This window comes from Podarcis melisellensis, assembly GCF_964234715.1.
Source record: "Podarcis melisellensis genome assembly, chromosome: 15".
Taxonomy (NCBI): Eukaryota; Metazoa; Chordata; class Lepidosauria; order Squamata; family Lacertidae; genus Podarcis; species Podarcis melisellensis.
Genome location: NC_138532.1, coordinates 41,262,603 through 41,282,149, shown reverse-complemented (window position 1 = coordinate 41,282,149; position 19,547 = coordinate 41,262,603). Strand labels below are relative to the sequence as shown.

Sequence of the window (19,547 nt, the reverse complement as noted above, 5' to 3'; positions counted from 1 at the left end):
TTTATTGAAGTTTCCACAGATTTTTAACACATCAACCAAGCACAATAACAAACAAAAAAGAAAAAAGACATTATAAAAGATATAAACAATAAACACGTATAAATTCAATTTACACTTTCTTGTGGCTTATTTTCCCGACTTCCTCATACCTTCCCTTTCTGTATTCTAATTTCTGATAAAGTTATCAGCAAATTCTTCCCTTACTTTTACCTTAATTTCAATATTATTTATTTTCTTTAAATTATCCCATACCCACTTCCTTGAGTGTTTTGGTCTGGCTGGAAATTTGTCCTTGGTCATGACGCCTCTTTGCTTCCCTGGATGGAGGCAGAAGAGGGATAATAATAATAATAATAATAATAATAATAATAATAATAATAATAATAATAATAATTTTTATTTATACCCCGCCCTCCCTAGCCAAGGCTCAGGGCGGCTAACAAACAATAATAAAAACAAGTTGAATAAATACAACTTAAAAACAAAATCAAAATACAACATTAAAATACTGAAACATTAAAATATTAAAATGCAGCCGCATCACAGGAGGAGAAAGGAAAAGAAAAAAGAAAGAGGGGGAGGGAATCAAATTGGCTCCAAGCCAAAGGCCAGGCACAACAACTCTGTCTTACAGGCCCTGCGGAAAGAAATCAGATCCTGCAGGGCCCTGGTCTTGTGAGGCAGAGCGTTCCACCAGGCCGGGGCCAGTGTTGAAAAGGCCCTGGCTCTGGTTGAGGCTAATCTGACTTCCTTAGGGCCTGGGACCTCTAGGGTGTTGCTATTTATGGACCTTGAGGCTCTCCGTGGGGCATACCAGGAGAGGCGGTCCCGTAGGTACGAGGGTCCTAGGCTATGAAGGGCTTTAAAGGTCAAAAGCAGCAGCTTAAATCTGACCCTGTACTCCACCGGGAGCCAGTGCAGCTGGAAAAGCACTGGGTGAATATGCTCCCATAGCAGAGACCCCGTGAGGAGCCTCGCTGCAGCATTCTGCACCCGCTGGAGTTTCTGGGACAGCTTCAAGGGCAGCTCCGCATAGAGCGAATTACAGTAGTCAAGCCTGGAGGTGACCATCGCATGGATGAGCAAGTGTGCATAGAATCTGGCCTACTGCACAAAGGCAAAAAATGGCATTGGTTGCTCCACCTACTTTTGCCTCTGGCCCCTCCCACTGCCTGCACACGGCCCCCAGGAAGTTGTCCAGAAGGGAATTTGGCCCTCAGACTCAAAAAGGTTTCCCATCCCCAGCTGTATACAAAAACCAAGCTGCTGCTGGTAGCACAAACGGAAAGCTAAAAAGTTGAGCCCAGGGATCAAATAAATCCCCGCCTAACCCAAATTTGATGTTCTGTCCCACTCCGTCTCCCGCCAAAATTGCACCCGGCAGCCTTAAACTACCTGACAGGACCGTTGTGAGCATACGAATGGGGTTGGAGGGAGAGAATGACGTAGGAGATTTCTAAACACCTTGGAGGAAAGACGGGATTAAAATACCGTATTTTCCTGCATATAAGACGACTGGTCTATAAGACGACCCCCAACTTTTCCAGTTAAAATATAGAGTTTGGGATATACTTGCCGTATAAGACTACCCCTCCTCCAACGCACACCAAATAAAAACCAGTCTCCAGTCCGGCTCGGAAATCCGCTTCAATTCCCAGTGGCCGGGGTCTTCTGGGGCCAATTTCCATGTGTATTTCTGCTTCGTCTAGAGAGCTTGGTGTCCTCTGATTTAATTTGCTGTCGTTTTATCCTTTGGTGGGGAGTTGCTGCAGGAGCTGCTGCTGTAGCTGGCTGTAGCCCGACTTTTGAGAAGGTTTTCCTGGGTTAAAAAGTAGCCTTATATGCCAGAAAATACAGTAATCACACGGGCACGAAAATCTTGGGCAGCATCCCCGTCGGTCTCTGGTTTGAGTTGCATTCAGGCTTCGGAAGCTGGGTTTCGTTCCACTGCTACGTAAAAACCTCCCGTCTCCTTGCAGATGCAGTGGCAGAACGTGGAGCACGTGGGCGACCAGAGCCCCTATGTCACGTCGGTGATCTTGCACATCAAGCAGAACGTCCCCATCATCCGGGACAACCTGGCCTCCACCCGAAAGTACTTCACACAGTTCTGCATCAAGTTCGCCAAGTGAGTTCCTCCTGCTGCTCTGCTTGCATAATAATAATAATAATAATAATAATAATTTATTATTTATACCCCACCCATCTGGCTGAGTTTCCCCAGCCACTCTGGGCGGCTCCCAATCAAGTGTTAAAAACAGTACAGCATTAAATATTAAAAACTTCCCTGAACAGGGCTGCCTTCAGATGTCTTTTAAAAATAGGATAGCTGCTTATTTCCTTCACATCTGATGGGAGGGCATTCCACAGGGCGGGCGCAACCACCGAGAAGGCCCTCTGTCTGGTTCCCTGTAACCTCACATCTCTCAGTGAGGGAACCGCCAGAAGGCCCTCGGCGCTGGACCTCAGTGTCCGGGCTGAACGATGGGGGTGGAGACACTCCTTCAGATATACAGGACCGAGACTGTTTAGGTATGCATGGCCTTCTGGGACCTCTGGCCCTCCAGGCTTCTCTGTTCGGCCCCCCAGGACTCTATTGCCAGGCCACGCTCCCTCACTGGCCCTGCACCACCACCCTAGCTGGTTTTCACCATCCATGAACTCTGGCAATGCCTCTCACTTGACCGGATGGTGGGCAAAGAGCGTCATGTGCAAGTGTGGCCGCTACTCAGAGCTGGAATTTGCATCCCTTGCCCTGCCCACTTTTGCTCCTTGCCCCGCCCACCGTCGACAAGATTCCCCAGCCATGTGCTGAAACTTCTTCGTCTTCTTTTACTAAACCGTTTTTTATTAAGTTTTACACTTCAAATTTAAATTCAAACGCTGAACATCATCATCATTTAAGATTCCCTGAATCCTTTGACTCCCCTCCATCCTTCCATGGTTACCATTTCCAATCTTTTCCCACCGCTTCATTTATATTCTCTATTTTTCTTAAATAATCCATTTTTACCTTAGTTTTTAGTACATTACATTACTCAAATCCTGCCAAAGTTTTTAGTTGTTTACAGTGTTCTCTTGCAAAATTTCCCCTTAAAGCTCCTCTCTTCCTGGTTTCTGGTTTTCCCAGTCACTTTCGCCATTTCAGCATAGTCCATCACCTTCACCAGCCATTCGTCTCTTTCCATCTCTGGGCCAGTAGTATCTGCACTGCTGTCGTTGCGTACATAAATAATTGTTTCTGCTCCTTTGGTATCTCTGCACCTAAGATTCCTAGTAAAAAAGCCTCTGGTTTTTCCCCATAAACGTTATTGTAAACATTTTTTTCAACTCATTATATATCATTTCCCAGAATGCTTTTGTTATCTTGCATGCCCACCACATGTGGTAGAACGGACCTGTGCTGAAACTTCTTAGGCTGAAATCCTCCTGCTTAGCTGAAAACCCCATGGAACAGAACTTTACCTCTGAGCCGAAAAGGAGAGGGTTGTGCCGTGATAGTGTGTAGCCTTGAAACCGCAATGCGGTTTGAGATGGGGACCAGCCTACACCAAAGGGATGGCTGTAGTCTTAGGCAGAGGATAGCTGAACAAGCCGTCCCAGTGGAGAAGTGGAAGAACAATGATTACGTACGCATAGATACATAATTTTATTTGTATGACGCCTTTCCATAGTTAAAACCAAGCTCAAAGGCAGCTTACAACAGGGAAAAATACAGTAATTACAAACATAACAAAAATAGGCACGAACAAACAAACATAACATCAAAAAGTATGCATCCAAATTAAAACCATTTCCACGTAAGTCGTAACGCCATCTAAAATAAAGGTACAGCAAAATTAAAATCAGTAACAGCAACAAAAAAACGGCCAAACAGTTGTTGTTGTTGTTGTTTAGTCGTTTAGTTGTGTCCGACTCTTCGTGACCCCATGGACCAGAGCATGTCAGGCAGGTAGCTTCGAGAACACTGTCCAGCCATCTCATCCTTTCTCGTCCCCTTCTCCTTGTGCCCTCCATCTTTCCCAGCATCAGGGTCTTTTCCAGGGAGTCTTCTCTTCTCATGAGGTGGCCAAAGTCTTGGAGCCTCAGCTTCAGGATCTGTCCTTCCGGTGAGCACTCAGGGCTGATTTCCTGAAGAATGGAAAGGTTTGATCTTCTTGCAGTCCATGGGACTCTCAAGAGTCTCCTCTAGCACCAGAATTCAGTACCCAAACAGTACCCCAGTCCAAGAGTGTTCAGCAGCCTCCACTTTTGCAGCTGGAGTCAGTCTGGACCCCACCTTCCCAGTCCAGGTGGAAAATGCCTGCAAGACAGGGAGCAGGTCTTCCAGGATCCGCAGCCCAGATGGGCTTGATGGCCTCAGTTGGTTAAGTTTCAGGAAGCAGAGAGGAACCAGTTCTCCAAATGGAGAGAAGTAGAAAGTGGGGTCCTCCAATCCATAGATTGTTTTGGGAAATAAAAGTCAGAGGCCCCACAATTTTTCCTTGCCTTGTGAAAAGGCAGCCATTACCGTTCCTCTTCAGCCTCTGGTACAGCTAAGGTAGACTTCTTTGGAGCAGAGATGTTCCATTCAGTTGCTGTCTGGCTCTGTGTGTTTCCCTGAAGCTTTCCCCCCTTCAAACCCCTCTTTTCATGTTGTTTTTGTCGAGAAATACGCGGGCGGATCTCTCGGACTGGTTTGCACCAACGCTTTGGGGCTCTCTGTGTCCCTTTCCCCCTCTCTGGGAGCGTTTAGTTTCGCCTTCAGGGGCCTTCTCCTGATAAATCATCAGATGTTGGCGGGCTTTCTAAAGTGCTGCCTCTGCGAAAAATTTACGGCGCTTCAGGCTCCAACAGAAACTGTGCCTGAGGTTTTTATAGTATCGCTTAGCGGGGCGATAAATCCATTTATAGATTAAATACACAGACCTCTGCCATTTTTGCTGGGCAGGCTTTTAATAGCTTGGCTCTGCTTTCCTGACTCTCTTTAATTTCAATTTTTTTAATATAAAGACTTCACTGATTAGCCCACATCATGGAGGGAAACTTTGCCCGACTCTTGCATCTGGAACGAGTTTGTATGGAGAGGGGAAGGGAACGTTACTTTAAATATCGCTGCGTTTGTGGAAGCCTGCGAGGGTGTCTCCTTCGCCCCAGCAGCTGTGGGCTGAAAGGCCTAGAGATCAGCTTCTTGGGAATTGAACGTCCCCCCTCCAGTCACTTTTATTCCATTTTAAAAGCTGCTAGTCCCCATGGCCGCAGGAGTACGCTTAAAAATGTGTGGGCAACACCTGGTTGGAATCTCAAGGTGCCTCTGGAACATAGGAAGCTGCCTTGAAACCATATCACACCATTGGCATCCATTGAGCTCAGCTCTGTCTACACTGGTTGGCAGCAGCAGTTCTCCAGGGTTTCAGGCAGCAAGTATTTCCCAGTCTTATCTGAAGATACTGGGGGACCTTCTGCATGTGGAAAAAAACCAGAAGAGCCTGGGTCAAAGGGGGACTATCTAGCCTAGCGTCCTGTTCCCACAGTGGCGCCCAAGATGCCCTGATGGGAGTCCCATAGTTTAGATCTGTGCTGTGTGAAAATGGGCTTTATTTTAGCTCTCCAGAATCTCCCAATAGTCAGCTTCACTGCATGTCCGCAAGTTAAGTGAGAAGGAGAAAAACTTTTCTCTGTGCATAATTTTATAAGATTCTATCATGTTGCCTCTTGTCTGCCATTCTCGGCAGTGGCGCCCGCCCTGTGGAACGCCCTCCCTTCAGATGTCAAAGAATTCAACAACTACCTGGCTTTTAGAAGACATCTGAAGGCAGCCCTGGTTAGGGAAGTTTTTAATGTTTGATGTTTTGTCGTGCTTTTAATATTCTGTTGGGAGCCGCCCAGAATGGCTGGGGAAACCCGCCAGATGGGTGGGGTATAAATAATAAATTATTATTATATTATTATTTCTCCCAAATGCCGCAACCTTTTCTCAGAGGGGAGTCGCTCCACCCCCCTTGATATTTTTTGTTTGTTTCATTTACATATTTGTTGTTTAAAAAAAGACTGTTTCTTTTCCCCTTCCTTATGTTTGTTAAATTGTTAAAAAGGAGGAGAGGGGAAATTACACTTGTGTTTTTTATTTTATTTAAGTGGGGGGGATAAAATGTGGAGTGTGCCGTGATTGATTTCTTCAATTCTTTCCCCGCAGCTCCTTCATCCCCAAATTTATCAACCACCTCTTCAAGTGCAAGCCCATCAGCATGGTGGGGGCAGAACAGGTGAGAATCAAGGACTGGAAGGGATCAGGTGAGGCAGCGGCCTGCAGGCGGAGCAGCGTGGGGAAGGGAGAACATTGCATTTTGAATTTTTAAGTATTTTTAAAATATAAATATTGCATTGGGGTGCCTAACGTACCACACTTTGGAAGCAAATCCCATGTTGGCTGCAGAATGTATTTCTGAATGGCATTTTCCTTCATCCAGCAAAAAGAAGTCCGAGCAGAGGCAACCCAGTGAGGCAGCCACTCTGAGCTGCCATTGAAAATCCTGGGCAAGAGGCCAAGAGGAAGCTTCCATTTCTGCTCTTAAATAAACCACAGTTCCTAGTGATTTCTGAACTCGGGGAACTGTGGTTTGTTTAAACTTGAGTGAGTTTTATTGCCTGGGTTTGCCTGGGCTTAAGCAAGCCGCAGTGCCTTGAGTTTCTATTTCTTAGCATATGCCAGAAGAAGAATGTTTTAGTGCAGGGTAGCCAATGTGATCTCTTCGCAACATTACTGTGCTGGTCCCAGGGGGGATGAGGTATTATTACCGTAGGCCAAGATCAACAGGGAGCCGGGCAGGTCAGCAGGAACGGAGGTAGGGCAGAAGCAGGAGTCCAGGTGGGGAAGCAGGAACACTGGTAAGGCAGAAGCAGGAATCCAGGCGGGGAAGCAGGAACACTGGTAAGGCAGAAGCAGGAATCCAGGCGGGGAAGCAGGAACACTGGTAAGGCAGAAGCAGGAATCCAGGCGGGGAAGCAGGAACACTGGTAAGGCAGAAGCAGGAATCCAGGCGAGGAATAGGCACACTGGGAGTGCCAAACAAGGACTGGGTAAAGCAGATACTTCACAACGACGTTGCTCCCGCAACCTGAGACTGGGCTGCCTGACCTTTATCTTCTTCTAAGGCCGGGGGCGGTCCCGGCCCCCAGAAGCCCCGCCTCTCTTGGCCTTAAGGCGAGCACTCCTCCTGGGAGACACCAGTTCCCTTCGCCTCTCTGCCCTAAGCCTCTGCAGATCAGCAGAGGCCGAAGGGTTACTGGGTCCTGGAGGAGGCTCACCTGTAGCCACTGAGTCTTCCAGCACCTCTGGGGCCTGAATGATTTCACCTGGTGCCTGCTCTTGAGTTTCCTCAGCAACTAGGCCTTGCCCCAGTTCAGCCGGCCCTGGAGGCGGGGACTCCTGTGCCGGCTGGGGTTCCTCCGGATCGCTCTCAGACTCGGTATCCCAGGCCATCACACCATCCCCCCTCCCAGGCCCCCCCCTCACTTGAGGGCCCGGACCCGGCTTGCTGGGGTACGCTGCATGAAACTCCCGGATGCAGGCAGGTGCGTGGACGTTGACCGCTGGTTCCCAGGAGCGGTCCTCTGGCCCATACCCCTTCCAGTCAATGAGATACTGCAGCCTTCCCCTGCGGTATCGGGAGTCCAGAATGCGTTCCACCTCGTACTCTGGCTCTCCCTGCACCAAAACTGGCTGCGGTCGGGGACGGTCTGGGTGGAACTCGTCGGGTGGGGCCACCGGACTCAGAAGGGACCTGTGGAATACCGGGTGAACCTTCAGGTTTGCTGGCAACTGGAGACGGAATGCCACAGGCGAGACCTGGTCCACAATAGGGAACGGGCCGGTGAACCGGGCGTCCAGCTTCCGCGAAGGTCGAGAAGGGTGGAGGTGGCGAGTGGAAAGCCATACCAAGTCACCGACGTGAAGTTCCGGCCCCACCTGGCGGTGGCGGTCGGCCTGGACCTTGTACGCCTCCTTGGCCTGGCGCAGCTGCTCCATCAACAGCTGTTGCTGGGACTGGAGCTCCTGAAGCCACTCTGTCACCGCAGGGACCGCAGATGCCGGCAGCACATCCGGAAACAACCGTGGGTGAAGGCCATAACTGGCTTGGAACGGGGTCTGCTGGGTGGACGCATTCACCGCGTTGTTATAAGCGAACTCCGCCAATGCTAGGTGGTCGACCCAGTCGTCCTGCTGGTAGCTGCAGTAACACCGGAGGTACTGTTCCAGTACCGCGTTCGCCCGTTCTGTCTGGCCATCAGTCTGTGGGTGGTAAGCAGATGAGAGACAGACCTCTGTTCCGAGGGCCTGGTGCAAAGCACGCCAAAACCGGGACGTGAACTGAACGCCGCGGTCGGATACTACACGCTCAGGTAGGCCATGCAGGCGGAAGACATGCTGAAGGTACAGCTGCGCGGTTTCCTTAGCTGAGGGTATGGATGGGCAGGGGGCACAGTGCACCATCTTCGTGAAGTGGTCGGAGAAAACTAGAAGGCAGGTGCAGCCACGAGACGGGGGTAACTCCACTATAAAGTCTAGAGAAACTGTGTGCCAAGGACGTGGTGGAACCGGCAACGGCTGAAGAAGGCCGGGGGGTCGCCCGGTAGGCCCCTTGGCCCGCCTGCAGACGTCACAACCAGCGACGTAGCGAGCCACGTCAGCCTTCAAGCGGGGCCACCAAAACTCACGGCTTACCAGATGGGTGGTCCGATACCGCCCAAAGTGCCCCGCCGCTGGAGCGTCATGGGTCATCCGGAGAACCTCAGCCCGCAGCGGCCCTGGTGGGATGTACAGGCGCCCGTGGTGCAGCAGAAGACCCTGATGCGAAACCAGCCCTGGATACTGAGGGCATGATCCTTCGGCCAGTTCCCGGAGTCGTTCCTGGGCCCAAGCGTCGACCCGTTGCTGTTCCCGCACCCGAGCCTGCAGTGGCTCAACCTCCTGGGTGGCCAGGAATGCAGCTGGTGGTAGGATCGTGGTGGGTGCTGCTTGCTGAACCGTGTCTGCGTTGTCTTCAGGTTTCCGGGACAGGGCATCCGCCTTCTGGTTTTGGGAGCTAGGGATGTAGCGGATCCGGAACTGGAACCGGGAAAAGAACAACGCCCACCGGATCTGCCTTTGGTTCAGCTTGCGGGTGGTCTGGAGGTATTCCAGGTTCCGGTGGTCGGTTCTCACCTCCACCGGGTGTCTTGCTCCTTCAAGATGGTGGCGCCAAACCTCAAAGGCCACCTTGATGGCCAGCAGTTCCCGCTCCCACACGGTATAGTTACGCTCCGCTGGAAGGAGCTGGCGGGAATAGAAGGCGCAGGGTAAGAGTGGCGCTTCCGGTTCGTGCTGCTGAGACAAGACGGCACCGAGAGCCGTACTGGAGGCGTCAGTCTCTACCACAAAGGGTCGAGAAGGATCCGGATGCTGCAAGATTGGCGCTCTCTGGAAACAGGCCTTCAACCCTTGAAATGCCTCCTCCGCCTCCTTGTCCCAGGAAAACGGCGTCTTGGGGCGCAGAAGCCGGGTCAACGGGGTGGTGCGGTGAGCATAATCCGCAATGAAGGTCCGGTAATAGTTGGCGAACCCCAGGAAACGCTGTAGGTCCTTGCGGTTCCGAGGTGCCGCCCATTCTCGAACCGCTGCCACCTTCCCAGGATCCATCTGCACCCCACCTGGTGAGAGTCGATGACCCAGGAAGTCCACTGACTGCTGATGGAACTCGCACTTGCTGAGCTTTGCATACAGACGATGCTCGCGCAAGCGCTGCAGCACGGTCCGGACATGGCCCTCGTGGCACGCCGGGTCACGAGAGTAAACCAGAATGTCATCCAAGTACACCACCACGTACTTGTCTAGCAAGTCCTGAAATACGTGGTTGATGTACCGTTGAAACACAGCAGGCGCGTTGCACAAACCAAAGGGCATAACCAGGTATTCAAACTGTCCGTACCGGGTCCCGAATGCTGTCTTCCACTCATCCCCGGCGCGGATCCGAATCAAATTGTAGGCTCCCCGGAGGTCTAGCTTGGTGAACACCTGCGCCCCTTGCACCCGCTCCAGTAACTCCGAAATAAGGGGCAAGGGGTACCGGTCCGGGATGGTAATCTTGTTCAGGGCCCGGTAATCATGGCAAAGGCGGAGCTCCCCACATTTCTTTTTAACAAAGAGCACTGGCGCAGCAGTGGGCGAGGTAGAAGGTCTAATGAACCCTCGCTCCAGGTTCTTGCGCAAGAAGTCCTGCAAAGCCTCGCGCTCTGGCTCTGTTAACGAGTATAAGCGACTCACCGGTAGAGGCGCTCCGGGCTGGAGGTCTATGCCGCAGTCAAAGGACCGATGCGGCGGCAGCTGGTCTGCCCCCCGTTCCTCGAACACGTCGTGATAGTCCCGGTACTCCGCGGGGAGCGTTGCAGCAGCCTCCTCAGTGGGCGCAGCTGCTAGCATCTCAGTCTCAGCAGACGAACTGGGGTCTGGGAAGTGTACAGTCCGTTTGACCCAATCAATCTGCACATTGTGATCCTCTAGCCAGTCCATCCCAAGCACCAGGGGGAACCGGGGCATGGAGGCAATATCCAGAGTTCGCATCTCACGGTGCTGCTGGAGGCACAGGACCAGGGGCTGGGTCTCTCGAGTGACGGCGCCCGAACGCAGTGGCCGTCCGTCGATTGCCTCCACCTGTACCGGTTCTGGCTTGTTCCGAAGTGGCACCCGATGCTGGGCAGCAAAAGCAGCGTCCATATAAGAGCGGGTTGCCCCTGAATCCACCAGGGCATGGGTAAGAATCCATGGCCCTCCTGGAGGGTATAGATGTACCGGAACCATAAGGTGTTGTAATTCGATTGGTGCGGTCCCATTCTGTGCTGTTTGGGACCCCAGGGAGCCAGGGCCATCAGCTACTGGGGTTGGCGGTTTCTCAGGACAGGATCGTGCATAGTGTCCGCTTCCGCCACAATAGAGACATAGATTCCCCTCCCGACGCCGCGACTTCTCTGCGGGGGAGAGGCGTGGCCGCACTGCCCCAAGCTGCATGGGTTCCTCCAATGACTCAGCTGGGCCTGTGGGGCTGCTGGTGGACCCCGGGGCCGAGAACTGGAGGTGCCGGCGGCCCCGAGCCTGACGCCGGTCCTCTAGCCGATCGTCTATCTGTAGACTCCGCTGAATAAGAGCGTCTAGCGTGGTGGGGCGTTCCATTGTGGCCAGCTGGTCCAGTATCTCATCTGAAAGCCCCTCGAGATACTGGTCCCGAAGAGCAGAGTCGTTCCAGGTCAAGTCCTGTGCCAGCAGCCGGAATTCTGTGGTGTATGCGGCCACCTTGGACTTGCCCTGTCTCAACCGCCGAATCGCCCGGTTGGCTTGACTCCCCTTCAAAGGGTTGCCGAACGCGGCCTCCAACAGATTGCAAAACCCCCCGTAGTCTGCCAGCAAGGGGGAGTCTTGCCTGAGCAGCGGCAACGCCCACTTGGCCGCCTGGTCCTTTAACAAACTAATCAAAAAATGCACCTTGGTGCGGTCGTCGGGGAAGTTCCGGGCGCGCCCCTGAATATACAGCTTGGCCTGGGCAAGGAACATGGGAAAGCTGGCCGGAGCCCCATCAAACTTCTCAGGCAAGGCCACTGGGTACTTGCCAGAAGCCGGGGCGTCGGCCCCAGGAGCCGGTAGGGCGTCCAAACGCTGCTGTAGTGCCGCAACCACGTTACTGAGCTGCTGCACGGTGTGCGTCAAGGCCTGGTTCTCCTGGGCTATTGCCAACAATGTAGCCGCTTGGTCAGCCATGGCCTCTGAATCTTCCCGAACGCACCCCAACAAAGAGGGAGTGCGGGTGTGGCGGGAGCAAACTGTGCTGGTCCCAGGGGGGATGAGGTATTATTACCGTAGGCCAAGATCAACAGGGAGCCGGGCAGGTCAGCAGGAACGGAGGTAGGGCAGAAGCAGGAGTCCAGGTGGGGAAGCAGGAACACTGGTAAGGCAGAAGCAGGAATCCAGGCGGGGAAGCAGGAACACTGGTAAGGCAGAAGCAGGAATCCAGGCGGGGAAGCAGGAACACTGGTAAGGCAGAAGCAGGAATCCAGGCGGGGAAGCAGGAACACTGGTAAGGCAGAAGCAGGAATCCAGGCGAGGAATAGGCACACTGGGAGTGCCAAACAAGGACTGGGTAAAGCAGATACTTCACAACGACGTTGCTCCCGCAACCTGAGACTGGGCTGCCTGACCTTTATCTTCTTCTAAGGCCGGGGGCGGTCCCGGCCCCCAGAAGCCCCGCCTCTCTTGGCCTTAAGGCGAGCACTCCTCCTGGGAGACACCAGTTCCCTTCGCCTCTCTGCCCTAAGCCTCTGCAGATCAGCAGAGGCCGAAGGGTTACTGGGTCCTGGAGGAGGCTCACCTGTAGCCACTGAGTCTTCCAGCACCTCTGGGGCCTGAATGATTTCACCTGGTGCCTGCTCTTGAGTTTCCTCAGCAACTAGGCCTTGCCCCAGTTCAGCCGGCCCTGGAGGCGGGGACTCCTGTGCCGGCTGGGGTTCCTCCGGATCGCTCTCAGACTCGGTATCCCAGGCCATCACAATTACCAACCTGCAACTTCCATCATCTCTGAGCACTGGCCGTTCTGGTTGGGGATGATGGGACTTGGTGTGGTCTGAAATATCCAGAGGGAAGACTGATTTGGGGTGTTGGAAAACTATAGGATTTCATCCCCCGCCCTCTGAAATAGCCATGTCCCGCGCGTGGAGCTTTCCCACTGGGCAACATGAGTCGGGGGGCTCCCTTGACCGACTGAAGCTTAACCCCCACCTTTAAATCTGATGCAGCTGCTTTTGGACACTCATTCTCTGAAGATGGTTCTTCTGGACCTGCCGTCTATCGGGTCCCAGGTGGTGAGGAAGGCCCCGGCCAGCTACACCAAGATTGTGGTGAAAGGCATGACCCGTGCCGAAATGATTCTTAAGGTAACTTCGGGGCTCTTTCTTTCTTTCTTTCTTTCTTTCTTTCTTTCTTTCTTTCTTTCTTTCACCTGACTCCCTGCTGCCCTTCTGCAAAACTCTCCTGTCTCCTGTCCCACGCACCCACTGTCAGCCTGTTTAGTTGCCTATCGGAAGGGGCGACATTGTCACGGGAGCTTTGCCAGTCCGTAATCTCACAGCTAGCTCTTTCTTATCAAAAGATGGAGTTAGCTCTTTATTATCAAAAACGCAATCGCCACGGACTTGGTCGAGTGCTGGAGCTAATGAGCGGATCACCTCATTCCCGGTGGTCTCCCTTCAGGAAAATCAGTTGCTGAAAGTCCTCGTCTCCTCACAGCTGTCTTAAGTTCCTTCCTCTCCAGGGGTTTTCCCAAGCAATCGGAGACTGTGCCTTTGTGCAGCCAACCTCTCCTTCGCCCTTTTCATGCCTCTTCTGGTTCTGGGAGACAGGGCGGGAGGGGAACACACCTGTGACTCTTCACCAGCCTGACTCAGCTCTGCTCTTTTGGCCTCCATCCTCCCTCTCTCTTGCTTCCAACTCTGCTTCTTGACTTCTCTCTGCACTGACTCTCCCAGTTCACTAAGTCCTGTTACCTCTTCCCAGTCTGCTCCCTCATCACCGCCCCACCACCAATCCCCTGAGCCATCATCCCATGGAGGTTCCCTAACTGGTCCCTCCCACCATTTCTCTGCATCCAACCAGTTCGTGACAGGCTCCTCAGCGGTCGACTTTGCCTGCTCAATCCCTGAGAGCATCACCAGGTTTAAAAAGTGACTGGGTGGCCAGTGACCTTTCTCTCCCTGAAGAGCCACTGCCAGATGAGTATGCAGTATTGAGCTTAAATGGACAACCATTCTGTGTCCAGGGCAGCTGTTTATCAGCTCCACCTGGTACGCAGGCTGAGACCCTCCCTGCCCGCAGACTGTCTCACCAGAGTGGTGCATGCTCTAGTTATCTCCCGCTTGGACTACTGCAATGCGCTCTACGTGGGGCTACCTTTGAAGGTGACCCGGAAACCGCAATTAATCCAGAATGCGGCAGCTAGACTGGTGACTGGGAGTGGCCGCCAGGACCACATAATACTGGTCCTGAAAAGACCTGCATTGGCTCCCAGTACGTTTCCAAGCACAATTCAAAGTGTTGGTGCTGACCTTTAAAGTCCTAAACGGCCTTGGTCCTGTATACCTGAAGGAGCGTCTCCACTCCCATCATCCAGCCCGGACACTGAGGTCCAGCGCCAAGGGCCTTCTGGCAGTTCCCACATTGCGAGAAGTGAGGTTACAGGGAACCAGACAGAGGGCCTTCTCGGTAGTGGCGCCTGCCCTGTGGAACACCCTCCTATCAGATGTCAAGGAAATAAGCAGCTTTCCTATCTTTAAAAGACATCTGAAGGCAGCCCTGGGAAGTTTTTAATATTTAACACTGTACTGTTTTTAACACTTGATTGGGAGCCGCCCAGAGTGGCTGGGGAGACTCAGCCAGGTGAGTGGGGTATAAATAATAAGTTGTTGTTATTATTATTATTATTATTATTATTATTATTATTAACAAGCCCATACGTTGCAACCAATGATGGTAACTCAGAGGTAGAACACCTGCCTTCCATGAAGAAGGTCCTGAGTTCGATTCACGGCATCCCCCGTTGAAAGAGGCAGCGGGTAGGCAGGGCTTTGCCCAGAGAGCTCCTGCCAGTCAGAGCAGGCACTACTGGCCCAGGTGGAAAAATGGCCCGGCCTGTTCTGAGACAGAACGCTGGAATGTCAGTGGCTTTTAATAAGCAAATATCCTAGCCTGCCCGCCTCAGATTCTTGGTGCGTGTGTCATTTTTTTTGGGGGGGGGGAAATGTGTCTCACTGACACCTCACAAACAGAGGTTTCCCCCCACATGCCTGGCCCCGATTGCTGGTGGTTTGGTGAATCATCTCTCCTTTGCTTCTGTGGGCCTGGCCTTCCCACACCTTGTAGTAGCCGTGATATAGACATATAAGGCAAAACAAAACCCCACCAGCCTTACTCTGGTTTCTTCGGTGGATTCTCTCTCCCTCGAGCCGTCAGGTTTTCTGCCCAGACGCAGTGGCTGGTTGCTTGGCTTTCGTAGAGAACCACAAGAACTTCCCACAAGACTGTTATAGATCTCTCTCTCTCTCTCTCTCTCTCTCTCTCTCTCTCTCTCTCTCTTTCCCTGAATGCTGTCCCAGGGCTATGGAGGGGAGGTTTGGGCTCCCCTCGGGGTGGCATTCCTCCGGCGTTCCCGATGAGATCATCGCAGAGGGTTGCCAGCGGTTGCTTGTGTGCCTGTGGGGCTGCGATTCTGTCAGGATGGGGGTGGCCTTGCCACTAGAAGCATCCATTTCCTCTGAGCGGCACAAGCTTCTTAGATTGTTTATTGCATTTATATCCCACCCTGCTCCTCACTTAATCCCCATTCAGTATGGAGGAATGATGGCAGGAAGGAATTAAATGGCTTTGGCCCTATATGCCTGACCCCCATCGTCCAGCCCGGACACTGAGGTCCACCTCTGAGGGCCTTCTGGCGGTTCCCTCCCTGCGAGAAACAAAGGGAGAGGGAACCAGGCAGAGGGCCTTCTCAGTGGTGGCACCTGCCCTGTGAGCGCTTTGAAAAAGGACTGGACCAATCCACAGAAGCAGGGAGGGTCTTGGAGCTTGGGTCCTGCTTATGGGCTTCACACTGGCACCTGGTTGGCCGCCGTGAGCCCAGGATGCTGGATTAGATGGGGCACCGGCCTGATCCAGCACAGCTCTTCTTAAGTTCCTAGGATAGGTTCTTGGTGGCTATTAGTTGGCAGGACGGTGTGCTGCCTCTCTCTGGATGCTTCGCACGGCAACATTTTGATGCCTTACTTTCTTCGCCTTCCTTTAACGCTTCAACGTCCCTTGACTTGCTGTGGTTTTTGTGGTCCGTAGTTGCCGTGGTCATGATCACTTTCTTGTGGGATCCTCTTTAGAGCAGCCTCTAAATCATCCTTTCTCAAGCTGTGGGTCCCCAGATGTTGAACTACAACTCCTATCACCCCTAGCTAGCAAGGCCAGAAATCAGGGATGATGGGCATTGTAGTCCAACAACATCTGGGGACCCACAGGTTGAGAACTGCTGCAAATGAACAGGCGGGAGGGCTGGTGTTAGCATGGTGGCTAGAGCGCTGGGCTAGAACCTGTGAGACCCGAGTTCGAATCGCCCCCTCAGCCGTGAAGCTCTCTTAGTGGGGGCTTCTCTCAGCCAACCCCGCTCTGCAGGGTGGTTGTGAGGGCAAAATGGAGGAGAGGGAGAGAGTTGAGCCTGACGCTTTGAGGAAGAGATGCTAACGTGACAAATAACAATGAAATCACCCCCCTCTGGTGGCTTGTGTATCACCTCTCTGGGGTTCCTCAAGGTTTTAAGGGGGATATTGCAGCCCAGCTCCTTCAAGTTGAAGGTGGCCGTCCCAATCAGGCGGAAGGGCCTTGCCTCAGCCACCCTCTGCCCGGATGACCCTCCCTTCTGACGGTTTTACTCCCCACCTCTCCCTGCAGGTCGTGATGGCCCCCCATGAGCCGCCCGTGGTGTTTGTGGACAACTACATCAAACTCCTGGCCGACTGCAGCACCGACACCTTCCAGAAGATTCTGGACATGAAGGTGAGGGGAGCCCTGTGGGCTCCACCAGCGCTGGTGGCCTCTGCCCCGATTCCAGGGTTTTGAGGCCAGCATTGCAGCTTCCCTGCGGCTCCTGTTCATTTAGAGTTGGAAGGGACACCAGAGGGTCATTTAGTCCAGCCCGCTATAACGCAGGAATTTCAGGTCAAACAGGAGACCATCCTGATGGACACTCTGGTGGGAAGGGGGCACGTCGATGCTCTCTTGGGCCGATTTATTTTGGCGTTGATTCATGTGGCGTTTGCCCTATGTTGTGTGTCACATCATACTGGGTGCATAAGGAAAGGGTTAACTAATTGTAAAATGACTAACCAATGGGAACCCAAGAGGGCAGAGTTAACGGTGTGTAAGATTTAAGCACAGAGGTTTTTAGTGAGTTAGAGTTGTTGAGAAGACAGTCTGGAGTTAGGAGAGACAGGGAAGAGAAGTCTGTGGGTTGGGCTAGTCTGGTGTGAGAGAGGGAGAAGATTTGTTAAGAGGAGTCAGTCAAACAGCTGAGATCATCAGTCAGAAGGTATTAGGAAGGTAAAGGTAAAGGGACCCCTGACCATGAGGTCCAGTCGTGGCCGACTCTGGGGTTGCGGCGCTCATCTCGCTTTATTGGCCGAGGGAGCCGGCGTACAGCTTCCGGGTCATGTGGCCAGCATGACTAAGCCGCTTCTGGTGAACCAGAGCAGCGCACGGAAACGCTGTTTACCTTCCTGCTGGAGTGGTACCTCTTTATCTACTTGCACTCTGACGTGCTTTCAAACTGCTAGGTTGGCAGGAACAGGGACCGAGCAATGGGAGCTCACTCCATCGCGGGGATTCGAACCGCCGACCTTCCTATCGGCAAGTCCTAGGCTCTGTGGTTTAACCCACAGCGCCACCTGCTAAAGTTAAAATACTGGCAGGAATATTATCTGAGAAACGATAAGCTTGTTAATGTTTGTAAAATAAACTTGCTTTATTTGGTTCGCTTTTAACAAGTGACTGGACTTGGTGTTTTACCAGAGAGTAACAGGTTGGTGGCAGCGGGGAAGCCAGCACAGTGGTGGCACGGGGATCAATAGATGGTTAGATGTCCAGGGACCCTGTGTGATCGCCACAATTCGCCGACACATGTCATTTCCCTCACCCCGCAGGGTCTGAAGAGGAGTGAGCAGAGCAGCATGTTGGACTTGTTCCGCCAGAGGCTCCCGGCCCCTCCCTCCGGAGGCGACAACGCCAGCTCCATCTCCCTGGCGGCTCCTACGCCCGAGCAGGAATCCTCGCGCATCCGCAAGCTGGAGAAACTCATCAAGAAGAGGCTCTAGGGGGCTTCTTCTTCTTCCTCTTCCCCTCCACGCCCTGCTCTCTCTTTCTCCAAGATGAGCCGTGCCAGTTCTGGAACCCCCCTTGAGATGGTTTCTTGCTCGGGCTGCTGAGAATGAGCCTCCCCTTCGCCCGCTCCTGGTACTCCAGATTCGAATTCCTCATCGCTCATTTTTGGAAGATCCTTGGCACTGAGACTGTACCAGCCGGAAAAGTCAGACAAGGGAGCTTTTCGGCTATCCTGTACCACTTCAGACTCCAGTGAGGAACGTCTCCTGAGCCACCTTCAAAAATATAAAGGAATCGCCCCACATATTTCACTTTTTCATTGTCACATGCTTGCTTCGCTATGGCTTGTTTGTATAGGGAGGAGGATATTCAGACGTGCAGCTCCGCCCCACGGTCTGAAATGGTACAGGCCTGCAAGTCATGGGAGTCTCCTAATGGGATCAGTTCTGCGCTTTTCCCTCCATAGGAATCCCCTGAGCTTCTCCACCTGAGCTGCTTCATCTCCCTGCCATTGCCTTCCCTGTGTTGACTTCCATACAGTCCCCGCAGCACAGTGGTCCTCAGTGAGGCTGAGTGCTGCTTTGTCCTCTGTGTGGGAATGGATGTTATGGTCCTGCACAGGAATGCGCTTTTAATGTAAGAAAACACGGAAGCCAGGTGCAGGGAATGTGGATGGTCCTGGAACCCGCAGGATATGACAGGACCCTATTCACTCCCACTCTCCCCCCAGTGACTTTCCTGCAGGGTCGCTTTAGTTGTGGCTCCTAAAAACACCCAGGCAGCTTGGTTTCAAAACAATAATTTGCATTGTTTTCCGGAGGCGGGGCTGAGCTAAGGCCTAGGGGCCGCTAGCTGCCGACCCTCCTTGACCGGAGTCGGCTGCCGCCCTGCTGCTTGACTCGGTTGGCCCTTTGTCCCATTTGGCTTCTTTGAGGCGTGCGTGGTGTTGACTCTCGCTACGGATCCGCTTGCGTAAAGGAAGCCTAATCAAGGCGGGCGTGGCTTCTCCCTCCCAGGCTATATGGATGTCCTTGCGTTAAGGGCAAACAAAACCCGGGCCATAAATTCCAAAGGTGATAAAGATCAGGAAGCTGAAAAATATTCAGAGCTGGGTTTGTCCACCCAACCCTGCCTTTGCAGCTATGTAGACAAAAGGTTGACCGTTAAAATGGAGGTATACTTTTCGCTGTTGACAGTTTTTGCCACTTTGGCATGAAGATTTTAAAAATTACTGTTTTTTTGTCATCTTGATTTGAAACTACCCTCTTTCCTTATTTATCAGGTGATTTTGGGTGGTTAGGTTCCCTTTCAGTTGTATATTTTCTGTTCTGTATAGCTCTCCTTTAAGTTGTACATTTTCTGTTAATAAAGAAGATTCTTCGGTGAGGTTTTTCTTTTTCTTTTTGTTAAGTTCTGCCTTCCTGTCAGATTTTTTTTTCTTTTGCTGTTTCTTGCAGAGTGAAGTTTCAGCGAAGTAAATGGGCAGCCTCTTTTCATGCCGTCTGTGTTTGTACATGTTTTCAGTGATATCTATTAAACAAAGTCGGAACCGTTTTTGCCAAAGGGAGTGTGTGTCAGCAAGCCCAGAACTCATTAAACACACTTTACTCTTACTCCCCGCACCCCAACGGTTTAATTT

At 52.3% G+C, this 19,547-nt stretch overlaps 1 protein-coding gene across 1 annotated transcript in view; it reads left to right on the top strand.

Moving 5' to 3' along the window:
- VPS53 (VPS53 subunit of GARP complex) overlaps positions 1-19,310 on the top strand; it is a 49,486-nt gene extending 30,176 nt beyond the window's left edge. Inside the window, exons 18-22 of the mRNA XM_081890309.1 lie at positions 1,980-2,128; positions 6,176-6,245; positions 12,799-12,936; positions 16,484-16,588; positions 17,731-19,310. Of these exons, the coding sequence (XP_081746435.1) occupies positions 1,980-2,128; positions 6,176-6,245; positions 12,799-12,936; positions 16,484-16,588; positions 17,731-17,901 (633 nt within the window). The 3' untranslated portion in view covers positions 17,902-19,310. The remainder of the gene's footprint in view (positions 1-1,979; positions 2,129-6,175; positions 6,246-12,798; positions 12,937-16,483; positions 16,589-17,730) is intronic.
- The last annotated feature ends 237 nt before the right edge of the window (positions 19,311-19,547 follow it).